The 23,578-nt window shown below is 49.0% G+C and overlaps 1 protein-coding gene across 1 annotated transcript in view; it reads left to right on the top strand.

The window, feature by feature from the left end:
- The window catches only part of THSD7B (thrombospondin type 1 domain containing 7B), a 760,515-nt gene that overhangs the window by 594,143 nt on the left and 142,794 nt on the right, over positions 1-23,578 (top strand). The window contains exon 16 of the mRNA XM_073647255.1: positions 20,413-20,546. Coding sequence (XP_073503356.1) covers positions 20,413-20,546 — 134 coding nt within the window. The remainder of the gene's footprint in view (positions 1-20,412; positions 20,547-23,578) is intronic.

Genomic DNA, 23,578 nt, shown 5'->3' with positions numbered 1-23,578 from the left:
CACCTTTGATACCCGCACCTCAGCCGAGATCAAGCTTAGATTCTACGGGTGCAAGCAGCGAGCACACGAGAGTATAAGGGACTATGCCCTGAACCTACAAGAGGCCCTGAGAGCCATTAAGCAGACCGACCCTGACGGCGTGGGAGATGAGGACAGGCTGTTGACTGAACAATTTATAGAGGGTTTATATTGCAATGCCCACCGAACCCAGTTGCGGGCAATGGCCTTACAGGACCCTCATCTGGGATTTGCACAGTTCAAGGACAGAGCCATCCGGGTGCTCCGAGAACCGGCACCAGGTGGCGTTGTGACCCACAGACGCCCCACTACCACTTACCACCAGGAGGCGGCGCCCTTGTCGGCAGGGCCTGTGGGAGCTGATGCGCAGGCTTTGAACAATGACCCGGCTCCAGACCTGCACCATCAGGTCCAAGAGCTAGCTAAAAGCGTTGCCGCGCTAACCCGAACTGTGCAGTCTTTACAGGTTTCCACTCCAGGGAAGATCCAGCTGGCATCCGGACCGGAGGACATCCCGTGGCGTCGACCAAGGAGGACCCCACCGGCCAGAGGAAGACCCAGCGACCGATACAACGAGGACGGACAACCCATCTGCCGCCGCTGCAATCAACCCGGACATATGGCAAGGTACTGTCCTTTAAACTGGCACAACCTGGGGTAGAGGGCCAAACCCCAGGAAAAAGATCATCAGGCCCATCGAACTGGCGCGACAAATATGTGGGAGGACGTCCAGTCTTGCCTGTGGTACTGGATGGCATCCCTATGAGTGCCCTACTGGACACCGGGTCACTGGTTACCACTATCCCGTACGTGCTCTTCAAGCAGTACTGGAATGATTCGGATATCACCCGCTACCCTGACGACGATTTGAGTATCATCGCCAGCAATGGTCAGCCCGTGCCACAGATTGGATTTAAAGAGGTGACCATTAAAATCGGTAGAGTTGAACTGACGGCACAGGGACTGATCATTGTAGACATTGACAAGCACGAGAGTCACCCAAAGATAACTCTAGGAACTAATGTAATTGAAAATTGTCTTGCAGAGGTGATTTTCCTTTTACAGCAGGTTGCCAAGAACGCCAGCTCCGGCCAGCAGCGAGTGCTCCAGAAAGAGATCCGGGCACTGATGCGACGGCAACAGGTGGAACTCTCCGGTGGTGAGATTGGTAGCGTAAGAATGTGTGACCCTTTCCCTATTGCCATGCCCCCAAAAAGTGAAATGATGATTTGGTGCCGGGCAGCTATTGGTCTGAGAGGTAGAGATTACCAGGCAATGGTAGAACCAGTTTACTCAGACAGTAGGCCCACCATTTTGACAGCACGGGGGGTGGTCAATATACGCTATGGGAGGGTGCCCGTTCGCATAATAAATATCGGGAAGAGGGAAGTGTACCTGCCCCGGTATGCCACGCTAGCCAAATTGTATACCATCAATCAAAACTCCGTACAGGCCGTAGAACCCTTGCCTCCATCTTCCCCGGAGGAAAGTAACGGCTCTAAGGAAACAATGGAGGACTGGTGTCAGCAACTACATTTGGGTACTGACTCCACTCCCTCACACCAGAGACAGGGAGTCTATCGGGTGGTTCAAGAGTACGAGAGAGTGTTTAGTAAACACCCGTTAGACTTCGGGCGAGTCAAGGGGGTAGAACACCACATCCCCACGGGAGACCATCTTCCCATAAAAGAGAGGTATCGACCCGTACCCCCTGCACACTACCAACATGCCAAGGGGATGCTTAGGGACATGAAGGAGGCTGGGGTGATCAGGGATAGCTGTAGCCCCTGGGCAGCTCCACTAGTCTTAGTCAAAAAGAAAGACAACACCATGAGGATGTGTGTAGATTACCGGAAAATCAACCGTATCACACACAAGGATGCGTACCCCTTACCAAGGATAGAGGAGTCTTTGGCTGCTTTAAGATCTGCTAACTTCTTCTCTACCTTGGATCTCACTAGCGGGTACTGGCAGGTTCCTGTAGCAGAGGCGGACCGGGAGAAGACCGCATTCACCACCCCGATGGGACTTAGCGAGTTCACCTGCATGCCGTTCGGACTCTGTAACGCACCAGGAACCTTTCAACGATTAATGGAGTGCTGTCTGGGCCACAAAAACTTCGAGACGGTCCTGTTGTACCTGGACGATGTCATCGTATATTCCAAGACTTATGAGGACCACCTGAAACACCTGGCGGAAGTGTTCGAAGCTCTGGCAAACTACGGCCTAAAGGTAAAACCCTCCAAGTGTCACCTCCTAAAACCAAAGGTGCAGTACCTGGGACACGTGGTGAGCGCTGACGGAGTGGCTCCCGACCCTGATAAGATCACCGCAATTAAGGAATGGCCAAGTCCCTCCAGTGTAAAGGAAGTGCGGCAGTTCCTCGGGTTGGTAGGCTATTACCGCAGATTCATCCCCGGTTTCACCAAAAAGGCAGCTCCTATGCAGGACCTCCTGATAGGCCAGTCCCGGAAGGCCAAGAACCAGAAGCCGCCCTTCAAATGGGAGAAGTTAGAAGAAGAGTCCTTCCGCCAGCTGAAGATGGCCCTCACGGGGGATGAAATCCTGGCGTACCCTGATTACAGCCAGCCCTTTATCCTCTACACCGACGCAAGTAACATCGGGCTAGGAGCCGTACTGTCCCAGATCCAGCAGGGGAAAGAACGAGTAATCGCTTACGCCAGTCGAAAACTGCGACCCACCGAAAGAAACCCTGAGAATTACAGCTCATTTAAGGTAGAGTTCCTGGCAGTGGTGTGGGCAGTCACCGAACGCTTTAAGCACTACCTCGCTTCTTCCCGGTTCACCGTGTACACGGATAACAACCCGTTGACACACCTGGACACGGCAAGACTCGGTGCCTTAGAGCAGAGATGGATGGCCCGTCTGTCCAACTACGAGTTCACAATCAAATACCGGGCAGGACGCTCCAACACCAACGCGGACGCCCTGTCCAGGATGCCAAACCTACCGGACGTAGGAGAAGATCCAGAGGGACTGGAAGAAGTCGAACTCCCCGCGTTCCACCGTCATGGGACTATCCAGTATTCCCATCGGGTAAGGAGTAAGCAAGCCGCTACGTTTATCCCCTTGCCTCACTACAACTGGGAGGAAACGCAAGACAGTGACCCTGCCGTCCGACTGGTGAAGGAGATGCTGACTCGGCCGGAGGCTCGCCTTGACCCCGACGCTCCGGAGGAAGCCAAACAACTGTGGGCTGAGAAGAGTCGACTGTTCCTTTACAAGGGGAAGTTGTGCCGCAGAATGGTTAACTCCCGGACGCATGAACTAATCTGGCAAGTAGTGGTGCCACGAAGAGACGCAGCCATGGTGATGGAGGCATACCACGACGGGGCTGGACACTTCGGATGGAAGAAGCTGGAGTTCCTGCTGCGCGGGTGGTTCCACTGGGTAGGCATGAGGGGAACCATCGAGAGGTGGTGCAGAGACTGTGGCCCGTGCAACCTAAGAAGGAAGGACTGTGCCAGCCAGAAGACCCCCCTTCAGTCCATCGTCACCAAGCAGCCGTTGGAACTGGTAGCCTTGGATCATGTAAAACTGACCCCAAGCAGAAGTGGCTACGTCTACGCGTTAACCATTGTGGATCATTACTCCCGGTTCTTGGTTGTCATCCCCGTTAAGGACTTAACAGCTCAAACAGCAGCTAGAGCCTTCCAGCAGCACTTCTGCCGTCCACACGGGTACCCGGACCAAGTGCTGACGGACCAGGGACCTGCCTTTGAAGCGGAGGTCTTCCAGGAATTCTGCAATCTGTATGGCTGCCGGAAGATAAGGACGACACCCTATCATCCGCAAACTAATGGACTTTGTGAGAAAATGAACCAGGTGGTAATGGATCTTCTGAAAACGTTGCCCCTGGAAGAACGCAGTCTGTGGCCTGAGAAGCTGCCCGACCTGGTGGACCTATACAACTACATCCCTGTAGGTTCCACCAACTGTACCCCGGCTTACCTAATGAGGGCAAGGCCTGGTAAGCTACTTGTTGACCTGGAGATGGGAGTCCTGACACCCGAGGACACTTCACCGGAAGCAGACTGGGACACAGAGAGGCAGCAGCAGTACCGGAAAGTACAGGAGAGCGTGGAGCGAAGTCTCTGTCTCGCTAGGGAAAGACAAGAGAAAACTTACAACCAGTATGCTCCCGCTGTTCCCCTGGTACCCGGAGAGCAGGTCTTGAAGAGGAAGAGACGGCTCCACAAGTTGGACGACCAGTGGGAGAAGGACCCGTACACCGTACTGCCCTCAAGCCACGACAACCCAAAGGTTTGTACCATCAGTAAAGACGGAGGGGAAGACACAGCCATTGTATCCCGGGATCACCTGAAGAAGTGTCCCGAACAGCTACGGAACCCAGAAGGGGAACAAGAAGACCCTCGACCCGTAGAGGAAAGGGAAGATATGGTTAGTACTGTGCTCGGAGACTTCCCTCGGTCCTGGACTCAAGTCAATGGTGCAGTTGTGGTACCCGTCCTCACGTTCCTCCAACCAGCATCCCAAGTGCCTACGGAGCAACAGGTAGAGCTGGGAGAGCAGCCGGTCCAGGAGGCAAGAGACTCCACACAAGCAGAACAGGAGGATCAACCATCTGCTTATAGTGAGCCTGCTGTACCCCTAGTGAGCCAAAGAGCCCGTAGACAGCTGCCCAGTTTACCCTTGACAGCTCCTACACCCTGTAGTTCAGGGCCAGACAGTCAGCTCCGTAGGTCCACTAGGGCCACTAGAGGCCAGTTACCCGCACGTTGGAGGATTTGAAGTGTTTAAATTGTTTTATTTGTGGTCACCTGTCTGTTACTTGTAAATAATTATGTGTTTCTAGTTATTTTTAGGAGTCCTTGGTGGATTTACCGGGAATCCTTGTACAATTGGTTGGAGCGTAACCTAGGAATGGACTAAAGACTGTTAAGGACTCGGGGCAGGACAGACCCCTACCTGGTTACGTCTCCCTGTTTGGTGAAATGGACACCTTGCTTTTCTTCAAAACTGCACCCGGTTGCGGACACGCCGTAACCATCTTTATGTGTTTTTCTTATTGTATTATTATTGTTTATACCTTGTTATGTTTTTCTAAAAATATGTTTAGTCCCGGAGTACTAAATTTCACTAGGGGGGAATGTGGCACCCCAGGGGTCTGGTTTCCACAGTAACAGCAATGTTATGTCTGAGAGCAGGTGGGAGGTCTCTTGGTCAGGGATCCTATGCATGCCACACCTCCTGCCCAGTCCTGGGAGGGGAAGAACTTCCCCTATATAAACCTGGGGCTGAGGCAGGGTTAGGGTAGAGAAGAAGTAGAGACAGAGAAGAGAAGAAGATATAGGAAAAGAACATCAGGAGCTCTGTGGGAGCAGTGCTATAAGGAGTCAGGGGCTGGCAGCTGCAGAGCTCGCCCTGACTGAGAAGCTATCACCGGACCCGGAGTCCGAGGCTGTGGGGACTAATCTATACCCAGTAGCAGAAACCGCCCGGCAGGGGATTTCAGGTCCTCTGGCCAAGAAACCCGAAGGCACGGTCACACGCGTGGGACCAGCACCGCCGTCGTGGAGCGGACGCCACTAGAAGGCCCCGAGTCACCGGCCATACGGGTGAGCACCACACGGTACACTCAGGGACGTGGGCTACTTTTACCCGCCTCTAGCAAGGTAGCCAGAAGAGTACAATTAGTTGGGGAGGCCTACAACTCCGCCTGGCCAGGGGAAATCCCATCTGCTCAAAGACTGACCAGGCCCCGATCGCTAGCCAGTACTCCGGGAGGGTCTATCTTTATCACCAGTAAAGACCCTGAACTACACCGCATCGTCTCTGAGTGATTCCTGCTTCCCCCATCATCCACGTCGGCTGCCCTGAGGCCATACCCCTCCCGTTGGGGGTGATACTATCACGCTGCACAATCCTACCACCGGCCTCAGCGGTCTGCCCTGCAGCGGCAGCTCCTTCGCTGCATTCAACGGGTGGCGTAGTCGTCCAACATCTACCGCTAATACATCGCCGCTCAGTTTGACTCCCTGGGCACGGACCGGGTCACCGCCATGAGACTACAACCCTCAACAGATCCGGCTCCGGGTAAGCTCCCGTGCGCGCGATGCCGCGCGACGAAGGCCCAGGGGCGCGTCATATACATTCATCTTCATTTCCGTAACCTGGTGGTCTACACAGTCTTTCACCTATTAGAGCCTCAGTTTGTGCTCAAGAGCTGCAATTCTTTCTGTAATTGTGAACAGCTACCATAGTCAACCATTTTGGAGGCAATAGAGAGCTGTCTTCTGGTCACCCTGTCACCCATCTATATATACACAGTCACATCGGCAGTTCTTCTCTGGCTAATTCGCAAAGTGGAGAAACTGGAGATGTCCTTACTAGAGATGAGCGGTGTTCGACTAGAACTGTTCGCCAATCTGAAATTCGAGCTGTTTTGGGCGGTGTTCGAGTTGTTCGACGAACCCGAACGATTTGCAAAAAATTCGGCTGTTCGAGGTTCTGTTCGATAACTGTTCGTGCACCAAAAGCGTGTCCTGCATGTCTGGCGCTATTTAGAGCACCAATCATGCAGGGATTGTCTGCCACTCACTGTAATGCCACAGCCATGGTGGTTGTGGCATTACAGTGATTGCCCAAATCGATGGGAACAGTGCTCACAGTGAAACATGAAAAGCCGGCAATTCAGCAGCGGCATACACCGGTACCCGACAATTTAGAACAGAAAGAATAGAGAATCACACATAGATTAGATAGATAGAAACATGTCAGTCACACATATAAGAAGCACAGTGACAGTGTTGCTTACTGTACTTGTCATTTAGTGTAAAGCAGGGGTCTCAAACACGCGGCCCGCGGGCCGCATGCGGCCCCTGAGGCTGCTTTATGCGGCCCGCAGGCACAGACCCCTTGATGATCCCGACCAGGTTCAGGAGGAGCCGCCGCCAGCAGCGCTGAATTGCCGCACAGAGACTGTCTCCCAGCACAGCATTTCCAATGCCAGCCGCTGGCCAATCAGAGGCCAGCAGCTGATATCTGCGTGTCGGCGCAGCGAGTATGACGTCATTGCCATATGCAGATGTCAGCTGCTGGCCTCTGATTGGCCGGCGGCTGACATTGAAAATGCTGTGCTGGGAGACAGTCTCTGTGCGGCAATTCAGCGCTGCTGTCGGCGGCTCCTCCTGGACCAGGTCGGGATCGTCAAGGGGTCGGACTCTGTGGTGCCTGCGGGCCACATCTGCAGGAAGGCCGCCGAGGGAACGGAGGACAGGTGAGAATCATCTTTTTTTTTTTTCTATTTTATGTGTGTGAAGAACAACACAGGGGGCACATAGCCACAACATGGGGACCTGGATGGGGCACATAGCCACAAGAGGGGACCTGGATGGGGCACATAGCATCAAGAGGGGACCTGGATGGGGCACATAGCCACAAGAGGGGACCTGGATGGGGCACATAGCCACAAGAGGGGACCTGGATGGGGCACATAGCCACAAGAGGGGACCTGGATGGGGCACATAGCCACAAGAGGGGACCTGGATGGGGCACATAGCCACAAGAGGGGACCTGGATGGGGCACATAGCCACAAGATGGGGACCTGGATGGGGCACATAGCCACAAGAGGGGACCTGGATGGGGCACATAGCCACAGGATGGGGACCTGGATGGGGCACATAGCCACAAGAGGGGACCTGGATGGGGCACATAGCCACAAGAGGGGACCTGGATGGGGCACATAGCCACAAGAGGGGACCTGGATGGGGCACATAGCCACAAGAGGGGACCTGGATGGGGCACATAGCCACAAGAGGGGACCTGGATGGGGCACATAGCCACAAGAGGGGACCTGGATGGGGCACATAGCCACAAGAGGGGACCTGGATGGGGCACATAGCCACAAGAGGGGACCTGGATGGGGCACATAGCCACAAGAGGGGACCTGGATGGGGCACATAGCCACAAGAGGGGACCTGGATGGGGCACATAGCCACAAGAGGGGACCTGGATGGGGCACATAGCCACAAGAGGGGACCTGGATGGGGCACATAGCCACAAGAGGGGACCTGGATGGGGCACATAGCCACAAGAGGGGACCTGGATGGGGCACATAGCCACAAGAGGGGACCTGGATGGGGCACATAGCCACAGGATGGGGACCTGGATGGGGCACAGAGCCTCAAGATGTGGACCTGGATGGGGCACATAGCCTCAAGATGTGGACCTGGATGGGGCACATAATGGGGACCTGGATGGGGCACAGAGCCACAAGATGGGGACCAGAGCCACAAGATGGGGACCAGAGCCACAAGATGGGGACCAGAGCCACAAGATGGGGACCTGGATGGGGCACATAGCCACAGGATGTGGACCTGGATGGGGCACAGAGCCTCAAGATGTGGACCTGGATGGGGCACATAGCCTCAAGATGTGGACCTGGATGGGGCACATAATGGGGACCTGGATGGGGCACAGAGCCACAAGATGGGGACCAGAGCCACAAGATGGGGACCAGAGCCACAAGATGGGGACCTGGATGGGGAACATTGCCACAGGATGGGGACCTGGATGGGGAACATTGCCACAGGATGGGGACCTGGATGGGGCACATTGCCCCAAGATGGGGACCTGGATGAGGCACATTAGTACAAGATGGGCGCCAGGATGGGGAACGTTGCCACAGGATGGGGACCTGGATGGGGCACATAGCCACAGGATGGGGACCTGGATGGGGCACATTAGTACAAGATGGGGACTTGGATGGGGAACATTACTACAAGATGTTTTCCATTATTACTATATGATGCTAATTGTAAGACAATATTACTGTATGTGGCCAATTGGGGGAAATAAAATTGTAAAAAAAATAAAATAAAGCATGAAAAAATATTGGGCACTAAAAATGCTGTTTTATATGTAAACTAAAGTAAACACAAAAAAGTGCACGTTTATTATCGCCACATCCATAACGACCCAAGCCATAAAAAAATAAACACGGCAAAAATGTTCAAAAGGTGTACACAAAAAAAAATGGTATCACTAAAAATGTCACATTGAACAAAGAATGCGGCCCCCCAAATTAAAATTTTTTCCATGTGCGGCCCATATACCCAGCCGAGTTTGAGACCCCTGGTGTAAAGGATTTATCAAAAAAAATAATAGTGTTTTCATGCACCGTCTCTTTAAAAAAGCCGGCCGGCAATTCAGCATCTGTACCCGACAATTTAGAATAGAAGGAATAGAGAATCACACATAGATTAGATAGATAGAAACATGTCAGCCACATATATACGAAGTACAGTGACAGTGTTGCTTACTGTACTTGTCATTTAGTGTAAAGGATTTATTAAAAAATATAATAGTGTTTTCGTGCACCGTCTCTTTAAAAAAGCCGGCCGGCAAATCAGCAGCGGTACCCGACAATTTATAACAGACAGAATAGAGCTTCACACATAGATTAGATAGATAGAAACATGTCAGTCACATATATATGAAGTACTGTGACAGTGTTGCTTACTGTACTTGTCATTTACTGCAAAGGATTTATTAAAAAAAATAATAGTGTTTTCATGCACCGTCTCTTTAAAAAAGCCGGCCGGCAATTCAGCATCTGTACCCGACAATTTATAACAGACAGAATAGAGCTTCACACATAGATTAGATAGATAGAAACATGTCAGTCACATATATAATAAGTACAGTGACAGTGTTGGTTACTGTACTTGTCATTTAGTATTAAAATAAAGGATTTATTATTAAAAAAAATTGGCGTGGGGTTCCCCGTAATTTTAGTCTCTAGCGGAGGTTAAGCAGACAGCTGGGGCAGATGTTTGAAGCCTGGGAAGGGGGTAATACCCACGGAGCTTCCCAGACTACTAATATCAGCCCCCAGCTGAATACCTAGCCTTTACTAGCTTTTAAAATGGGGGACCCCCCAAAAAAATGATGTGGGGTCCCCCCTAATTTAATAGCTAGCAAAGACTAGGCAGACAGCTGGGGGCTGATATTAATAGCCCAGGAAGGGAACCATGAATATTGGCCCCCTCCCAGGCTGGAAACACCAGCCGTCAGCCGCCCCAGAAATGGCGCATCCATAGGATGCGCCAATTCTGGCACTTAGCCTCGCTCTTCCACGCTGCCCTGGTGCGGTGGCAGGGGGTAATAGGGTTGGGGTTGATGTCAGCCTATAATGCCAGCTGACATCAAGCCCAGGTTAGTAATGGAGAGGCGTCTATAAGACACCCCCATTACTAACCCCATAGTCAAAGTTAAAAGAAAACACAAACACCCAGAATAAAGTCCTTTAATTGAAATAAAGACACATTCCTTTATTGTTCTAAATTAAACCATACTTACCGTCACGCCCATTCCAGCTGAAGCCAACGATCTCCTGCAATAAAAGAAAAATAATAAAGCAACCTCATCCTTACCTTTCCATGGTTCCCACGACAGCTTCAGCTCTGCTACATCGAGATAACAGGCTGGACCGCAGCAGAAAGCTGCCATCCAGCCTGTCATCCCGCAGACACTGAGAAGCGCAGGCATGCTTGCGCTCTGCAGTGTCTGGCTGTGACGGCATAAAGATGAGACGAGTTCATGTCCAATGAACTCGGCGCACCTCATGCACGTCACTGACAGCGTGGGAGAATTCTCCTGCACTCAGCACTTCAGCGTGAAAATTCTCCCACGCTGTCAGTGACGTACATGAGGTCAGCTGAGTTCATTGGACATGAATGAGCTCACCTCATGCACGTCACTGACAGCGTGGGAAAATTCTCACGCTGAAGCGCTGAGTGCAGGAGAATTTTCCCACGCTGTCAGTGACATGCATGAGGTGCGCCGAGTTCATTGGACATGAGCTTGTCTCATCTTTATGCCGTCACAGCGAGACACTGAGGAGCGCAAGCATGCCTGCGCTTCTGAGTGTCCGCGGGATGACAGGCTGGATGGCAGCGTTCTGCTGCGGTCCAGCCTGTCATCTCGATGTAGCAGAGCTGAAGCTGTCGTGGGAACCATGGAAAGGTAAGGATGAGGTTGCTTTATTATTTTACTTTTATTGCAGAAGACATTAGCTTCAGCTGGAATGGGCGTGACGGTAAGTATGGTTTAATTTAGAACAATAAAGAATTGTGTGTTTATTTCAATTAAAGGACTTTATTCTGGGTGTTGTGTTTTTTTAAATACTTTACTAGAAATTCATGGCGGTCATGTCTAATATTGGCGTGACCCCATGAATTTCGGGCTTAGGGCCAGCTGATAATGCCAAGCTGGCCTTAACCCCTTTATTACCCAGTGAGCCACCGCACCAGGGCCCTGGATGAGTTGGGTACAGCGCCAGAAGATGGCGCTTCTATGAACGCGCCATTTTCCGGGGCGGCTGCGGACTGCAATATGCAGCGGGTGGGGTCCAGAAAGCTTGGGCCTCCCTGCGCTGCAGATTCCAGCCCCCAGCTGCCTAGTTGTACCTGGCTGCGCACAAAAATAGGGCGAAGCTCCACGTATTTTTTTTTTAAATTCATGAAATTCATGGAATAATTAAGAAAAAAAGGGCTTCCCTATATTGTTGTGTCCAACCAGGTACAAATAGGCAGCTGGTGGTTGGGGGCAGCCCGTCCCTGCCTGCTGTACCTGGCTGGACACAAATATAGTGCGAAGCCCCACGTCAATTTTTTTTTAATTATTTCATGAAATAATTTTTTTAAAAAAGGGCTTCCCTATATTGTTGTGTCCGGCCAGGTACAAATAGGCAGCTGGTGGTTGGGGGCAGCCCGTTCCTGCCTGCTGTACCTGACTGGACACAAATATAGGGCGAAGCCCCACGTCAATTTTTTTTTAATTATTTCAGGAAATTCATGAAATAATGAAAAAAAAATTGATGTGGGGCTTCGCCCTATATTTGTGTCCAGCCAGGTACAGCAGGCAGGAACGGGCTGCCCCCAACCACCAGCTGCCTATTTGTACCTGGTTGGACACAACAATATAGGGAAGCCCTTTTTTTCTTAATTATTCCATGAATTTCATGAATTTAAAAAAAAAATACGTGGAGCTTCGCCCTATTTTTGTGTCCAGCCAGGTACAACTAGGCAGCTGGGGCATGGAATCCGCAGCGCAGGGAGGCCCAAGCTTTCTGGGCCCCACCCGCTGCAAATTGCAGTCCGCAGCCGCCCCGGAAAATGGCGCGTTCATAGAAGCGCCATCTTCTGGCGCTGTACCCAACTCATCCAGGGCCCTGGTGCGGTGGCTCACTGGGTAATAAAGGGGTTAAGGCCAGCTTGGCATTATCAGCTGGCCCTAAGCCCAAAATTCATGGGGTCACGCCAATATTAGACATGACCACCATGAATTTCTAGTAAAGTATTTAAAAAAAACACAAACACCCAGAAAAAAGTCCTTTAATTGAAATAAACACACAATTCTTTATTGTTCTAAATTAAACCATACTTACCGCCACGCCCATTCCAGCTGAAGCCAATGATCTCCTGCAATAAAAGTAAAATAATAAAGCAACATCATCCTTACCTTTCCATGGCTCCCACTACAGCTTCAGCTCTGCTACATCGAGATGACAGGCTGGACCGCAGCAGAACGCTGCCATCCAGCCTGTCATCCCGCAGACACTGAGAAGCGCAGGCATGCTTGCGCTACTCAGTGTCTGGCTGTGACGGCATCCAGATGAGCCGAGGTCATGTCCAATGAACTCGGCTCACCTCATGCACGTCACTGACAGCGTGGGAAAATTCTCACGCTGAAGCGCTGAGTGCAGGAGAATTTTCCCACGCTGTCAGTGACGTACATGAGGTGAGCCGAGTTCATTGTCGGCTCATCTGGATGCCGTCACAGTCAGACACTGAGGAGCGCAAGCAAGCCTGCGCTTCTCAGTGTGTGCGGCATGGCAAGCTGGATGGCAGCGTTCTGCTGCGGTCCAGCCTGTCATCTCGATGTAGCAGAGCTGGAGCTGTCCTGGGAACCATGGAAAGGTAAGGATGAGGTTGCTTTATTATTTTTCTTTTATTGCAGGAGATCGTTGGCTTCAGCTGGAATGGGCGTGATGGTAAGTATGGTTTAATTTAGAACAATAAAGAATTGTGTCTTTATTTCAATTAAAGGACTTTATTCTGGGTGTTTGTGTTTTTTTTTTAACTTTGACTATGGGGTTAGTAATGGGGCTGTCTTATAGACGCCTCTCCATTACTAACCTGGGCTTGATGTCAGCTGGCATTATAAGCTGACATCAACCCCAACCCTATTACCCCCTGCCACCGCACCAGGGCAGCGTGGAAGAGCGAGGCTAAGTGCCAGAATTGGCGCATCCTATGGATGCGCCATTTCTGGGGCGGCTGAGGGCTGGTGTTTCTAGCCTGGGAGGGGGCCAATATTCATGGCTCCCTTCCTGGGCTATTAATATCAGCCCCCAGCTGTCTGCCTAGCCTTTGCTAGCTATTAAATTAGGGGGGACCTCACGTCATTTTTTTGGGGGGTCCTCCATTTTAATAGCTAGTAAAGGCTAGGTATTCAGCTGGGGGCTGATATTAGTAGCCTGGGAAGCTCCATGGGTATTACCCCCTTCCCAGGCTTCAAACATCTGCCCCAGCTGTCTGCTTAACCTCCGCTAGAGACTAAAATTACGGGGAACCTCACGCCAATTTTTTTTAATAATAAATCCTTTATTTTAATACTAAATGACAAGTACAGTAACCAACACTGTCACTGTACTTATTATATATGTGACTGACATATTTCTATCTATCTAATCTATGTGTGAAGCTCTATTCTGTCTGTTATAAATTGTCGGGTACCGCTGCTGAATTGCCGGCCGGCTTTTTTAAAGAGACGGTGCACGAAAACACTATTATATTTTTTAATAAATCCTTTACACTAAATGACAAGTACAGTAAGCAACACTGTCACTGTACTTCATATATATGTGACTGACATGTTTCTATCTATCTAATCTATGTGTGATGCTCTATTCCTTCATGTCTAAATTGTCGGGTACCGGTGTATGCCGCTGCTGAATTGCCGGCCGGCTTTTTTAAAGAAAGCGTCTTCTGAGCAGTTTGTCAGCTTTTGGACACCTTTGAAGGTGTTTTCTATGTGTTCCTATGTGTTTTTGTTTGCCTGCCATTGGTTTTAACGGTGTTCGACGGTGTTCTAAGGTGTTCGACGAACAGTTCGACGAACAGTTCCTCGAACATCCCGGTGTTCGACGAACCGAACCGAACCCGAACACTACGGGGGTGGCTCAACACTAGTCCTTACCGGGTTCTCTATCTTCTTTCCCCGAGTGATCTCTGCCATGTGGTCGCTGCATCGTCCTGTGTTTAGCTGAAACCTCAATAAGAAAGTTATGTTCCGATTTTCTTGGGTTGTCATTGCAGCCAGGGGTCTACTGAAGCCCCCTATCACTGACATTTTTATCCTTCTGTCAATGAGACCAATAATTTCCCTAAAAATTGTAGTATTACAGTATTTAGTACCAACAGGTTCAACTCCCAAAAGGGGCTACAAAATTTAAAGTGAAAATGATTGAAAAAAAAAAAAGTTACATTTTTCTTTTATAAAAGTTGAAATTGCCCCCTTTTTCCCTAGTAGAAAGTAAAATAAAATTAAATTAAAATTAAATGTATTTGGTCAGCCCTCATTCAGCTCCATCGACGGAAAAAATAAAAAAAAGTTACACAGGCCAATTTTTTTTAGAACAAAGTTCTGATTTTTTCTGATCACTAAAATATAAAGAAATAAGTTTGGCATCACCATAACTGACCTGGAAAATCAAGTTACCAGATCATTTTTATCGCACAATTAACGCCACGAAGAGAAAACTGGTGAAAATGTTTGTTTTTTTTACGCCTTAGTGTCACTTGGAATTTTTTTCTTTTTGGTATTTTGTATAGTAAAATTAATGGTGTCATTGCAAACTAGTGCAAAAAAAGAAGTTGTGGTTGTTTTGACGCAAAACTAAAAAAAGTTATAACCCATCTGAAACGCGTAAGGTTCATATATTTTTTTAAATTATTTTTTAAGGGAGTAAGCTCTACAATAAGGTGATTTAACTGAGGATACTTCTTGCTGGATGAAATCCTTCCCTTTTCATTCTTCATAAAAAAAAAAAGTTATGGGCAGCCCTTGGAAGTAGGGGAGGAAAAAAAACAAAGTTCAAAAATGGAAAATGGCACAGACCCGAAGGGTTAAAGCAAACGCCCTAGAGGTCTTTTGGATGAGTAAGGCTATGTTCACACATGTTGTGTTTTCCAGCATTTTTTGCTTCAGATTTTTATGCAAATTTTCAGCTGCTTTTTGCAGTACCAGCAAAGTCTATGAGAAACCAGACTTCTCCGTTCACACATCATGTTTTTTTTATGTTGTATATTTTGTGTCCTTGGTTGGGTTTTTGGAAAATAGAGGGTGTAACTTCTTTCAGCGTTTTCTCAGCTGAACCCTGAAAAAAAAGCATCAAAAACGCACCAAAATTTGCATCAGCTTTTTTTTCAGCGTTTTTGATGGCAAAATAGAATGGGGTTCTTTATTTTCATAGAACTTTATGTACATGCATGAATAGAGACAGAAGGACAGTGGAAAATACGCACAAAAAACGCAGCAAAACCTGCGTTTTTGACGCAGCTGATTTCCTGCTAGAGATCAGTTTTGCTGCAGATTTGTGACGTAAAATAAAAAAAACAACAACACAGAATCACAGAAATTTTTGCTACATGTGAATATACTCCTAGTCTGGCTGTATATTCCATCATTTTTCACAATGATCCAAACACTTCATATTTCTTTTAGGCCGGGATGGATATGAAATCTTTGTATCCCTGATTTATTTTTTTTTAGCCAAGAAAAGAAAACTAAATATCATTTATTCATCAGTACTATCCGCTGTCATACCGCCCCCCCAAAGGACATGGATTTGCATTTCTAGCTGGAGATCCCCTTTAAGGATTGTGCTGCTGGATAAACAGCCATAAATAAAAAATATTTTGTTGTGTTCCCTTAAGATTCCCAATACAGCCGGTGTGAAGGCTCATAGACACTTATATCAGGGGATCCGCGCTGCAACGAGACCCCTGAGCTGCGGGATTACAAACCAATTGGGCCGAGTGTATTTATAATTGATGTTGAAGTGTTAAAGATACTTGTTATTGCCATATGGAGCTTCAAAGAGCGCAAACCTCGAGGACGCCCGACTCAGAATCCAACTATCTCAAAAAAATTTCACACATGTGATGGGAGCGAAATGTGAAATATGGAAATTTTCTGTTTGATTCCAGCTCTCCCCGGCCTCTGATATCTACAAGGAATGATTAGTTTTGTCTCTACAGACTGTCTCTTGTTTTGAGTTTCTGTCAAATGAAATACAACGTGATGACATTTAAGGCCGTCTGTTGTACGGGAGAATGTTTCCTTAGAGTCTGTCAATCGAAAACGCGTTGTAAATCAACTTCATACATCTCAAGTGACGGGAAACTTCTCAATAAATATCCAGGTTTACAAAAGCTCCTGAGACTTACTGAAGAATGTTCATATGGCAATCAAGGTTGTCCTATAATACTGCACCATGATGGAAGAAAATGACGACTCAGCAGGACGGGCTATTATGTCTTGGGATCGAATACCTCAATTTTACATATAGAATTGGTCCATGTATGAAGTTGAGCAACTTTGAAAATACATTTCATTACTTATCCTGTATTATACTCCAGAGCTGCACTCACTATTCTACTGGTGCAGTCACTGTGTACATACATTACATTTCTGATCCTGTACTGATCCTGAGTTACATCCTGTATTATACTCCAGAGCTGCACTCACTATTCTGCTGGTGCAGTCACTGTGTACATACATTACATTACTGATCCTGAGTTACATCCTGTATTATACTCTAGAGCTGCACTCACTATTCTGCTGGTGCAGTCACTGTGTACATACATTACATTACTGATCCTGAGTTACCTCCTGTATTATACCCCAGAGCTGCGCTCACTATTCTGCTAGTGCAGTCACTGTGTACATACATTACATTACTGATCCTGAGTTACATCCTGTATTATACTCCAGAGCTGCGCTCACTATTCTGCTGGTGCAGTCACTGTGTACATACATTGCATTACTGATCCTGAGTTACATCCTGTATTATACTCCAGAGCTGCACTCACTATTCTGCTCATGCAGTCACTGTGTACATACATTACACTACTGATCCTGAGTTATATCCTGTATTATACTACAGAGCTGCACTCACTATTCTGCTGGTGCAGTCACTGTGTACATACATTACATTACTGATCCTGAGTTACATCCTGTATTATACTCCAGAGCTGCACTCACTATTCTGCTGGTGCAGTCACTGTGTACATACATTACATTACTGATCCTGTACTGATCCTGAGTTACATCCTGTATTATACTCTAGAGCTGCACTCACTATTCTGCTGGTGCAGTCACTGTGTACATACATTACATTACTGATCCTGTACTGATCCTGAGTTACATCCTGTATTATACTCTAGAGCTGCACTCACTATTCTGCTGGTGCAGTCACTGTGTACATACATTACATTACTGATCCTGAGTTACCTCCTGTATTATACTCCAGAGCTGCGCTCACTATTCTGCTAGTGCAGTCACTGTGTACATACATTACATTACTGATCCTGAGTTACATCCTGTATTATACTCCAGAGCTGCGCTCACTATTCTGCTGGTGCAGTCACTGTGTACATACATTGCATTACTGATCCTGAGTTACATCCTGTATTATACTCCAGAGCTGCGCTCACTATTCTGCTCATGCAGTCACTGTGTACATACATTACACTACTGATCCTGAGTTATATCCTGTATTATACTACAGAGCTGCACTCACTATTCTGCTGGTGCAGTCACTGTGTACATACATTACATTACTGATCCTGAGTTACATCCTGTATTATACTCCAGAGCTGCACTCACTATTCTGCTGGTGCAGTCACTGTGTACATACATTACATTACTGATCCTGAGTTACATCCTGTATTATACTCCAGAGCTGCTGACTAGCCCAGGGGGATGGGGGTGACTCGATACCCGGGCCTTTAGCCTTAAGGATGTCGCGGTGGTCGGCTCCCGGGCCCGTACCCTGGGGTCTCTCTTTAAAAGGGTTGATATTTATTAATTTTTAAGAAAAGTTTGTGACGCCACCTGTGGCTTCTGGTGAGAATCACCAGCGCTGCGCAGTCCACTGAGGCCGGTGACAATGCAGCTCGATGGTATAGCTCCCCACAGGTGGAGCTAGGCCTCAGGGCAGTGTATGGAGGGGAATGCAGGTCAGACGAGACCCAGCCGGGTCCAACCAAGAACAGGGACAAACACGATAGTCACTTCAGTACCTTTTACTGATGGAAATTCAGGCACATCCCCGAGCACTGTAGGGTGAAGGGTGCATGTCAGGATCCTCCCCAATGAGCGGGTTTTGGGCCTCCTTTTTCTTGCTTCTGCGTAGTAAGTTTCTGACCTGCCTGGAGCTAGGCCTAACTTTGTCTCTGTCCTGCGCTGGCTGACCTTGTGGTAGGGCCTTTTCTTGGAGTACACGCACCTTAGCTGCAGGCCTATGTGTCTCCTGGCTCAGTTACGTATCAGCACTTTAGCGATCCTGGGACTTGTAGTTCTCCAGGGATTCCGGTTATGCCTTACTGGGTCTTAGAGATCCCGGTAAACTTCGGACCCGGTGTCCGGTAATTGCTTCGGGGTGAGCTAGTTAAGCTCCTCTGCCCCCTATGTACTAACTCTCCACTCGCCTTCGGCCTACTCAGGCCCTCACTAGGCTATACACACACTGCAGCCGGGACACTGCTCTTCTTCGCCGCTCTCAGAGCGTCGGCACACTCCCAGCTCTCTATCCTGAGCTCTGTGAGGTCTAGTCTGGACTCACTCTACAGACTATACCGAACTCTTTCTGCAGGAACTGCTAGGCTCTGGCTTGACTGCACTGAGTCCTTCTGTGTCTGAGCAGGAAACTGCTGCTTTCTGGGCTGCCTGGCTCCACCTTCCCTTTATATATCCCTAACAGGCTCCCTCTGGTGGTCTGAAGTGGAAGGTGGAGGTGTGTGAATGCTTGTGGAGGAATCCGCCAATGCACCCCTCTAGGATCTGTGATACCAAGCGCAGCTGGGCGTCACACTGCACTCACTATTCTGCTGGTGGAGTCACTGTGTACATACATTACATTACTAATCCTGTACTGATCCTGAGTTACATCCTGTATTATACTGCAGAGCTGCACTCACTATTCTGCTGGTGGAGTCACTGTGTACATACATTACATTATTGATCCTGTACTGATTCTGAGTTACATCCTGTATTATACTCCAGAGCTGCACTCACTATTCTGCTGGTGGAGTCACTGTGTACATACATTACATTACTGATCCTGTACTGATCCTTAGTTACATGCTGTATTATACTGCAGAGCTGCACTCATTATTCTGCTGGTGCAGTCACTGTGTACATACATTACTGATCCTGAGTTACCTCCTGTATTATACTCCGGAGCTGCACTCACTATTCTGCTGGTGCAGTCACTGTGTACATACATTACATTACTGATCCTGAGTTACCTCCTGTATTATACTCCAGAGCTGCATTTACTATTCTGCTGGTGGAGTCACTGTGTACATACATTACATTACTGATCCTGAGTTACATCCTGAGCTGCACTCACTATTCTGCTGGTGCATTCACTGAGTACATACATTACATTACTAATCCTGAGTTACATCCTGTATTATACTCCAGAGCTGCATTCACTATTCTGCTGGTGGAGTCACTGTGTACATACATTACATTACTGATCCTGGGTTACATCCTGTATTATACTCCAGAGCTGCACTCACTATTCTGCTGGTGCAGTCACTGTGTACATACATTACATTACTGATGCTGTACTGATCCTGAGTTATATCCTGTATTATACTCCAGAGCTGCACTCACTATTCTGCTAGCTTCAGATTGGACATTTCCCAGCATCCACTGCAGCATCATTCTCAGTACAGTATGATTTGCATTTTGGGGTGTATTATTTCTACACCACATGTTGTACTATAATGTGGATGACACTTACTTTACCTTTGCATGATGAGACTCTGTTATTGCTGTGGGAAATGTTTGATTACATTGACATCTTGGAGTTAATCAGAAGAGCGGACTCATCCCCTTTAAGTGATTTCTGAACGTTTTCTAGCAGATGAGATTATAATGTTGCATTTTATGTAATGTGGGGTAGCTGACTGATTGTAGGACATATGTTTACCGGGGCCCGGATAATATATATCCAGAAAAGCTGGTGTCTGTATAGAATCCTGCGGGTCTGACAGTTGCTAACACTGATTAGTGTTGTTTACGCCCTGCACTTTTGTGTCTCCTGACAGGTCTATGAGGCCGTCCCATGCTACAATGAATGCAATCAGTACTTGTGGGTGACGGAGCCGTGGTCTGCCTGCAAACTGCACAGCGAGGAAACGACTGCCAACTGCAGGGCAGGAATACAGATCAGGAGAGTGCGGTGAGTGGCGCTGTCACTAAGATGTGGCAATGACAGATGATCCATAAAGATCTGGCACACAATTTTTCATGTTTTTCTTTTTTTACTGATATTGCAATCTATCAAATCGACATATTACATTCTAATATATTAGACCAGACAGATCCAAATTGCATTAAAGGGTTTATGTAACACATTTTAAAAACATTGTCGGGACATTATAAATAGTTGGGATCCCACCTAAAATGAGGGAGTCTGTAATGGGCTCCCTTGGTGAGGTGGATTCTCTATTCCATAAATTATGGGCGAGCAGCACGGACCAGAGGCGATGATGCAGCGGGGTTGGATCTGCTGGATGGCACATGGATCTACAAGGGTTATGCAGATTGCTAAGCGGAGCTGGAAGCACTAGATGCAGCAGGAGTGCTGCCGCACACAGGAATAACAGAGATGTATAAGCGATCTGTAATCTTGCAGAACAGATGCAGTTACACACAGGAGCACCAGAGATACTGTATATCAATATTCTGGAATCTTGCAACAAGGGAGTAGTTTCACACCGGAACAGCTGAGTTGTGAATATGCGATAGCACTAGAACAGCAGAAACATTTATCAGAGAGGATTGCAGAGAGGAGTTTGTAAACCTGTAACTTGACATAGCAGAGCCGTGGACATCCATGAATTGTAGCAGCTGGATTACAGACAGGAATTACTGAGAAGAGGTGATTATCTGGATCCTAAATGGTAGAACGCCATGTGTTTCTGTGTGTGCTGTGCATGTGTGACGCTCACAGCCCTCCCTGGTAGATAGGGTACTCGGAGCTGGGTCAGATGTTGGGGAAGCAGTCGTGGCCTGAACCCGTTCCGTGCCCAGGGCCGTCACATAAGCGCTGATCGCCACCAGCGCTGCGGCAGTCCTCTGAGGCGGGATGTAGTGGCAGCTGTAGATGGTGCTGCTCCCCACAGGCGGAGCAGGGCCTCAGGGCAGAGAGGCGGATGGAGGGAGTTGTAGTGGAGGAGTTCTGGTGCTGTGCTGTGTGGTGCAGAAATAAAGAGACAGGAGGCCATAGGGGTAGACTTCCAGGGTTTTTACTCACGGTAGAGCATGCAGCTGCAAGGCTTCTCCCTGCTCCTCACGGGGCTCTGCGGCCACCAGGACCGGGGGTCCGACAACCTCGAGTAATTCAGGTGCTTTAATCAGGACCCCGCACCAAAGTGTTCCTAGACTTCAAACTAAGTCCTCTCCTATCCGTGTGTGTAGAAAGGCCGGGTCTCCCTCTGGACTATGTACAGAACAAGGGTACGGGTGGCGACTCTGCTCCGTTACCCGGTGGGATCCACTGAGCCTCTGGGCTTCTCCGGCTGAGACATAGAGTAACAAAGTCAGATATCGGGGGCCGGTACCCCTTTTGCAGCAGGAATCCCTCTGACCAGGCCAGAGCAGCGAGGACAGGTGGCGTATACCGCTCCGTCTGCATCCCCCTGGGATCCTTTTGCGGTGGAGCTAGACTCCTCAGCTCCAGGTCTTCTTGGGTAGGGACCTTGACCGGGTAGAGACAGCCGTTAACTCTTGCCCGCCCCTCGACTCAAGGCCAGAGTACGAGGACCGTGTCCCCATCAACTGCAGTTTCACACAGAAAGCCACGTTCAGTGATGAAGATCACAGTCAAAAGACCATAAGCCCAAGATGGCTGTTTATTAAATATGAATTATTAAGTGTAACCTACATGTGCGTCCTCCACCCTCACCCACTACTTGGTTCCCTCTATCTTTTGGTTCCCCCATCTCCACTTATCCTGGAAGGGGGCAGCACACTGGTGCCTATTAGCCCCCTCTGCAGGTGGGAGAAGTGTAGTGTTGGATGCAGAGGTGTGGTCCTGACAGTTGCACCATCCTTACCTCGAAGGAGAGATACCACACCCCATTAAAGAGGTGCAGTATCCCTGTGGCGACCGAACCCTCAGGGGCGCCACATTCCCCCCTGGTGAAACACAGCACATCCGCGGGTTGCAAAGAGAGCAAAACCTGGTACAGACTTTTTATATTTTTGTATAACAGTTAAACAATCTTCCCATTATGGGAGGCACTTCTCCTTTAACGTTATAAACTGTAAACATTACAAAAGTATTTTTACATAAAACCAATAGGGGGCACCTAAAGAGATGCAAACTATATACAAAGGAAGAGTCTGCCTACTACAAGTCAGCAGGGACAAATGTCTCTAGAATCCGGGAAGAAAACATAATGAAATAACAATCAAAACATTAACAAAACAATTTAACTGTAGAGGTTACAGCCGCCGGGGCCGCTTAATCCATAGGTCCCCACAGGGGGAAAGGCTCATTCCTCCCGATGGAGGCTGGTCGGACTTCCACTGTCGAGCGCGAGGGGGCATCGCTCCTGGACTCCTTGTGAACATCCAGGGCGTACCACCCCCGCACCCTGTGGTGGCGGGTGTACGTAACAAAGTCACCCGGGAAGAGGTTCCGACCAGGGTGTCCCTTTTTCAGCCGCGGCTCGACGTTCCGCCGGCTGACGAAGACGTCTTGCTCAAATTGGGGACTCCTTATAAAGCCCCATCCTGCCTCATGGTGGAAGCGGACGACTTGTCCTCGCTCCCGGGGGCTTGGACGGGCTGCTTCCTGCTGGCGGGCCCTGGACTTTGCAGCCTTGGCGCGCACCTCGAGGCGCTCACAGCAGACCTCCCTCTGCCGTTGCTCCCGATCGAGCTGGAGGATTTGCTCCGGGACGGGGGTATCACACTCACCCGCTCCTGGTCTGCACGCGACCTCTGTTGCGTCATCCTCCCGAGTTGCTACTCCTTGGCGGCGGGCCCCGATCCGCTGCAGCATTTCTTCCCGCCATGCGGCGGACGCTGCTTGCTGGGTCTCAGCTATCCTTCGAGCAAGGTCCGGGGTTTCCTTACGGAGAAAGTCAAGATCTCCCGGGGTCAGAGATATGCCAGCCTCCCCGCCGACTGGAGAAAGACCTGGGCCAGGTTCGGAAGGCTCCGGTAGACTCCCCTCAGCAGCGTCCATGTCTGCTCCTGAGG

The sequence above is a fragment of the Phyllobates terribilis genome, unplaced genomic scaffold (assembly GCF_046119375.1).
Source record: "Phyllobates terribilis strain yellow unplaced genomic scaffold, ASM4611937v1 Scaffold_9__5_contigs__length_417890890, whole genome shotgun sequence".
Taxonomy (NCBI): domain Eukaryota; kingdom Metazoa; phylum Chordata; class Amphibia; order Anura; family Dendrobatidae; genus Phyllobates; species Phyllobates terribilis.
Note: the sequence above shows the minus strand (reverse complement) of the source record. Positions and strands in the feature narration are given on the sequence as shown.